Consider the following 7170-nt stretch of genomic DNA (forward strand, 5'->3'; position numbering starts at 1 on the left):
ATAAGTGTGGCTTACATCAAAAGATAATAATCCATGTACATCCAGATCATAAATCAAAAAATTTGTAATTCACAAACATCATCTTTCTGAAAAATGTGCCATCATTAATAGGACAATTAATGTCCTATTATGAATTATAAGCAGTCAATTGTTTGCTAAAATTAATTTTTCAACAAAAAATTAGAATAAGATCATGTTGTATAGAAGAATATGCAAAGCCTGTGATTTAGTCCACAAATTTATTAGCAAAAAGGTAATAATCGTTTGTTTTTTCCTCTATTTTCATGTGCATTCATGTTTTCCTTCGTGTTTGGGACACATCAACATCAAAGTCAGAATACTAGAGTGAATGTTTATATTTAAAAGGTAGTTATTAGTGTGAACCCAAAGAGAAATAAATAAAAAGAAAATGTGGATCTGGACTACGGCTTTATGTCAAGTACGCAAAGCAGGACTAATGCAAGCAAGACCCTTTTATTCATGTATTTATTACAGATAACATGTTAACTCAGTCAAGAAAGCACAGATTTGATTTTTTTTTCTGACAATAGACCCCACATTAATACTTTTCCACATATGTCTGTGCAATACCTGTATTAACTCTACTGGGATATCTTTATGATCAGGTACATATGTAATCTTTAAACTGTGTGTAAATTATTTACTGTGTCTTTTACAATGTGCAGCTTCATTTTAAAAACACACACTAAAAATGTAAATCAAATGCTTCCCTTTATCTAGGGTCCCGTGATCTTCAAGGAGCTGTAGCTTTCTCTGGGAAAGCATTTTTTCTTTCTCTTTGATCACTTTTACATCCGCTGACATCTGCTGAATTAAAGGTGCCTCTGTGGATGTATTCAGTGAAGTCTGCTTTGTGACTTCCGGCCAAAACAACGCAGATTGCATGTGTAAAACAGCTGCCAAAAATGGGGGAAAACTGGACAACTTTCACATGTTAATATTAACAAGTTCGATTTACAGCAAAGAATTCAACTATACTTGAACACATTAGCTTATGTTTCTACGACTTCCATTCTCTGAAGATAAGGTAGAGAAAGAGTAAAACTGTGACAGTGTAGCAAATGAAGAAAGATCTGTTGATCCTTTTTGCCCAAGACACCAACTTTACTTTTTCTTCTCTGTAGCCAAGATGGATGTAAACAGCTTTCTGCAGCTTCTTCAGCTCATCCAGGATCAACAGCAGCATATGAGATTCTCCTGACAGAATAGTGCTGTTCACCTGGAGATAATCAGATGCTAGTATTGTTCTTGTTGCATTGGACACTATTTGGCACAAATTTGCAAGACTGCTGAGATTTCACTCATGAACAAGAGTAGCTGGCTATCACCATGCTGGGCTGTGAGAATGCATAAATAACCTGGGTCAGATTATTTGAAGCAGACTATACATATTAGCATATTAGGGTTGTTGTAGATAGAAAAAAACAGAAGTAAATTTCTGTCAAAACAAACTCAGACAATTTGAGATTAATCTCAAAACTTCTGGTTGTATTTAGTACTACTAAAGTGGCATTAGAGTAAAAAATAGTACAAAGAAGAGTGAAATACCAACAAATAAGTAAAGTCACACCATAGCACTCAATTTTTTAAAATGAAATACAAAAACTGGCTATGGATGTTAATTTGTCTATATTCCAGATTTGTATGATAATTATCAGGCCACTGTTTGTCCTATTACATTTAAAATATTCTGAAAAGTCCCAACAGTGTTTCAGTTTTCTATGTTTGCAGGGCCAAATTTCATGCAAAATATGAGTTTCTACATACATATTATGTCATACCTCTTCAAGTACAGGAAGAATCTCATGCTGCCTTTCCTTTTCTGCACCTCTGCAGAAGCTTTTACAGATGGTATGCTCCTCATCTTCTAAAAGCAAAATAATTATTTTCAGGAATTAGTCTGCAGACATTAAGTATAATAAAAAGGCATGCACAAGCACAAAAAGAGTAAGCACCTTGCCCTGGACTTTATAGAAACAAACAGCTAAAACATCTTTACGGACATTTTAAAAACTTGAATTTAGCATGTAAATGTTTAAAATATTTATGTATTGGGGGACATAGTCTGCATTTATTATTTGGACTGTTCTTCTAACTGAAGGAATATAACAACAAACTTTGTAACTTTTCTTTCATAAAATCCAAAAGGAGAAGTAATATTGTGACCAAGAATTTTATGACTTCTTATTTAAGGCACTGGGAGTCAAAAACTAATGTACATAATGGAAGAAAGAGGAGATGTGAAAGAGTAAAGTTTGACACTATTGTTGTGCCGCTACAAGTTGGGCACCAATGCATTGATGTGAGACTTACTGATCTGATGCTTCTCACCTTTGTCACAATTCTTAGTTTTAGTATGTTTTTGCTTGCTCTCCTGGTTCTCCTGTGGGCTGAACTCATCTTTTTCAATCAGATACGTGACCAGGATCGTCTCCAAAAGACTCAGCAGCATCAGAGCGAAAATCACAATGCAGTAGGTTGCTAAGTGGAGCGGGAAACTGTATTAGTATTGTTTGTTTGAGAAGTTTAACATAAATTTGTGTTTAGTACACAGTTTGTACCTATCAGTGGAGTCCTGTTGGACATGGCAGGCAGAATGTCATTAAGGATGACCAGGAGGACAGAAATGGCCAGCAGAACCGTGACTTTGAAGCCCAGTTTCTCCCCTCGATGGTCCGAGATGAAGAAGGAGGCGAGATCCAGGGAGAGGAAGAACAGGATGGGCAACAGGAAGTTTATGACATGGAGGAGGGGCCTTCTCTTTATGGTGACCTGAGGAAATACATATAAACTGTTTAACATAATATTTAACTGAGATTGTTTTACTTGGCTTTATTCATTTTAGAGTATTTTTCCCAAGACTATTGCTATAGAAAAATATGTTACTGGATTTTTGAGCATCTAAAATTGTCCAGACATTTTTATCAAGCAGAGACGTACTTCCAGAAACAGCTTTATAATAATTGCCTTTCTTCACTTTGTTGTTTTTGCAGGTTTTAAATAAGCCTGTCGCAATAGCAATTACTCAATTAAGATGAGCTGGATAAATTTCACTCTTGTGATTATTTATTTTTTTCATAAGTCATGTTATTTATGTTTTTAGTTATGCTTTAGTTTTTATTTCCTTTTTATTTTATGTTTTGGATTGTTGTGCTTTATTTTGGATATTTAAAATGTCTTTCAGTGTAGAGTATTTTGTACAAAATGAAATTTATTGGTCCTTGATCGGGTGAACTTGCATTATTATACCATTATCATGTTATTAGTTTAAAAAACAACAGTATTGATTATCAAAATCATTTCTGGGTTAATTTATCGTCCAGCAAAATGAGTTATTGTGACAGACCTGGTGTTAAGTGTGTGTTACATACTGTATACATGAGCATGTCCCAGCTTCTATTCTCGTAGGTAAGAAGGGAGTTGTTGACAGACAGACGCAGGAACTCCCACTCTCCCTGCGTCTTCATGATCTGCTGTGAAAACTGGGTAACTCGAGACGAGTTCGAAGAGGCAAGAATTCGCATTTCCTTCTCTGCTGGCAGAGAAAACACAAGGCAATAAATGAAAGGCAATTCATAAAAGCCATGTGGCAGTCATAACACTGGCAGAAACGCACCGCAGTAAACTGCAGAACCAATCGATATGCTGCATTCTTGAGTGTCAAAGGGAAACTTGTGGACGTCCATCTTGCAGGTGCTGACAACACGAATGTCGTCACCAGCAATGATGGTGCCATCAAAATTCACCAATATGTTCAGGTACTGAGGCGAGTCGTCCTTCTCTATCCTGATGCAAAACACACATGTACAGCATGTTTCTTTTTATGGGGTGATTTGGGAGCATTTACATAAAATCTGAAATAAAATGAACCAACGGAGGCTTGGTTTTCTTCTTATAGCTGCAGGATAACTGTTTGCGTATCATTATTCTGTAAATAGCGGTGCATACTTTAATAAAAATGAAAACACAGTAAACTAATTGACCTAGTTATCAAACAGAGGAGATAAATAATGCACAATAAGGAAACTTGTGTAATTTAATAATCTGTTGCATATGTTTACATTTCTTGTTTTAGGCTGTTTCTTTTAGCTTGTTTCTTTTTTTTAAGTGGTTTTAACTTCACATATACTCCAGGCATTAATGCATACATATAAACATGGGGGGGTTTTCCTCACAAGGTCATGGAAGAGCTGGTTGCCAGTCCATCAAAGGGCAACAGAAATACTCAAATCTAAGAGAAATTTAGAGTCTCCACCCAACATATGACACTTGGCTGGGAACTGTTTGGTATTTTTTAAGTTCTGTTGAATCTGTTATTTGGTATTTCTATGAAGTCTTCGTAAACTGGTTTTCAACTTATATGAATAAAAAGTATGATTAAATGTGAAATGTCTTTTTAACGAGTTGCAACCATATGTGGTATTCTTATTGTTACTGACATTGTTATTCTTAAATGCACATTTCAAATAAAGTACTGTATATTTGTAAAGTGAAAAAAACCCTGACATGTTTTTCAATGCTTTGGTTTAAATAAAAATATCTGGAAAGTCTCACATAGAGTCGTATTCAGCCATCTAAAAGAGACTCACATTGTTGCCCATTCTTCTTTATGTCATAGCTCAACCTTGGTCAGATTGGTTGGAAATCATCTGAGAACATAAATTTTCATGTCTTGACACAGATTTCCAGTTTAATTTAGGTCTGGACTTTGACTGGGCCATTCTAACACATGAATTTGCTTTGATCTCAACCAATTTGCTTTATTTCTGGGTGTGTGTTTAGGGTCATTTTCCTGCTGGAAGTCGAACTTTCAACCTCTTTCGTAAGCATTTTACAACCTCTAACATATTTTCTTTCAGGATTAGCCTATATTTAACTTCACATTCTCACAGCATGATGCTACCACCACTAATATTTTACTGTGGGGATGGTATGCAATGTTTTGAAGGCAAGTCATAACACTGAATTTTATTTAGGAGTATACATTACGCTTTTTTCAACTGTAAAAAAAAAGTGAACTGGCATCATTTTCCTAACATTTTGCAATCATACACTACTTTTTGTTGGTTTGTCACGTAAAAAACAAAGAAAATGCATTGAAATCTTAATGTTTATGTGTCTAAATTAAATAATCCGCTTGTTTTTCTTTTGTTGTAAATGTCTGTGTGTGATGTAGGCTTACATCTCGTAGATGAAAAGATCTGGTTTCCAGAGCAGATCTTTAGGAACCGAAATCTGAGTGATTCCACAAAACTGAGCCGGGTCCCATGAGATGAACTCGTTGTTCCACTGCTGCAGTAAATTGAGCAGAAATCAATTAAACAACGGAGTCAAGCAGAATACAAGAAGGTGAATAACGATACAAGCTATGCACTTTAGACGTTTCCAGATCTCAGTTTTGACTGACCATTGACGCCCAGATGAAAGGAACAAACGTTTGTGTTTTTTCAACCTGAGGATAAAGACAAAGACATGTGAAAAACCTTTCAGGTAACTGATAAATCACACATCCTTTAAGCTGCAGTGCGGCCCCCGTACCACCGCCAGGATGGCATAGACGATGATGTCCAGCTTCACCACAGTGATGTGTGTGTGGTCCCGAACGGGCCGGGTCAGTTTAAACACGTTGTTGTCCGCTGTCAGGTTCAGGTAGTCCAGAACGTCCTGATAGCTGCACACTTTGCAGGACCCGTCATCTACAGAGGAACAGATATCCTGCAGGATTTCATTTGGAAATCTTGTGCACAAACTAAAGGCTTATAGCTTAAACGTTGCTCCTAAGCATTGTATGTTTAGTAAAGTAGTTGTTATTTTCAAAGTTTACTGTTAATCCAGATTTTTTAAAAATCTAGTTCTGTAAAATCTAGTTATTTCATGCATGTTAAACTTAAAATAAGACAAATGTTACATTTGTGAAAATATTGTATATGTTGTCTGTTTCAACAAACATTTTATTCCCTATATTGCCTTGTACTGTGTTATCATATTAGCTGTGCTTTGGTTTTTTGGGAGGAGGTTTTAAATATACATTCTATAGCAATATTAGAAATAGCACATAATCAATATATATATTATATACAATTTTATGTCTTTATGTATATGTTGTTTGGAAGATGAAATTTTCTTTACGTTAAATTTTGTTAAGTTTTATTTATATACGTGATTCATTATTTTTAGTACTCTTTGTGTGTTTTCATTTGTTTTTCTACATTTTACAGTTGACTAAAGAGAAACAGTCGAGAATTTCGGCAATTTTTAAAAACATATATAATTAAAATTATAAAGTGTTTACATTAAAAAAAAATACAATTTGAGTTTATAGATTTTAGCTAGAAATCAATATAATGCATGTATCTACTCTCAAGAAATTAATAAAAGTACATTTAGTTTAGCTTATTGTTTATTAACATTAAATTAACACATTAATACAAAGGTTAGAGGCGTCTTTTGGTTATTACACAATTTGAAATATATTCTAAAAAAATCTAGACATTTACACTAACTAGACATTATGGACTATTTATTTAGAAAGATAAAATCAATTTTCACTTAAATTAGATTAGTTGAAAATCCAATTTAAAATTAAATTAGAAAACTATAATGTCATCTACAACTACTATTTTTTGAGGGTGTTTTTATTATTTGTTTTCGATAAAATCATGCAGAGATTATAGGTTTCTGGTAAATTACTTCATTCACATTTTGAGTTTAAGTGTTGCCCAGAAGTAACTTGATACCTTTGATCACATAATATTCCGGTTTCAGTAATTATTTTCCTAAAGTTTCAGAAGATCTCTTACTGAAATTTTAAAAACTAAAATCCCCAGACAAAATGGGAGGAACATTATATGATTATGTTTAAGGTGTGCAGGTTTAAGAAACTTGCCTGTCAAGATGAGCAGCAGGAGGAAGGCGGCGCCGGTCATCTCTGCAGCTTTTTGCACGTCTCTGCTGTTTGAGCTGTGGGTTTTTTATTCTGCTCACAGAAAACGATTCCTCTCCTGCCTGAAATGGAAAAAAACTTCTTATGTAGACATATATGGCACATAATTAGCTTACATAGGGAGGAGCAGTAGACTATTTGATATATATCAGGTTTAACTTCGATCCCCCTGACAGCCAACGATGGCTATGATTGTTTTGGGTGGA

The 7170-nt window shown here is 34.6% G+C and overlaps 1 protein-coding gene across 1 annotated transcript; it reads right to left on the reverse strand.

The window, feature by feature from the left end:
* Positions 1 to 2296: 2296 nt before the first annotated feature.
* Positions 2297 to 2922, reverse strand: LOC114152416 (5-hydroxytryptamine receptor 3A-like). Its single transcript, XM_028030320.1, has 3 exons — positions 2908 to 2922; positions 2583 to 2793; positions 2297 to 2502 (listed from the first exon to the last, which is right to left on the reverse strand). The coding sequence occupies exons 1-3, from the start codon at positions 2920 to 2922 to the stop codon at positions 2297 to 2299; spliced, it is 432 nt and encodes a 143-aa protein (XP_027886121.1).
* Positions 2923 to 7170: the final 4248 nt, after the last annotated feature.

The sequence above is a fragment of the Xiphophorus couchianus genome, chromosome 10 (genome assembly GCF_001444195.1).
Source record: "Xiphophorus couchianus chromosome 10, X_couchianus-1.0, whole genome shotgun sequence".
Classification (NCBI taxonomy): domain Eukaryota; kingdom Metazoa; phylum Chordata; class Actinopteri; order Cyprinodontiformes; family Poeciliidae; genus Xiphophorus; species Xiphophorus couchianus.

Bases quoted from the DNA above. Each gene is read 5' to 3' on its own strand.
- LOC114152416 (XM_028030320.1), bottom strand. The intron at 2,503-2,582 runs GTACAAACTGTG...CGCTCCACTTAG, and splicing joins CAACAGGACTCCACTGATAG to CAACCTACTGCATTGTGATT.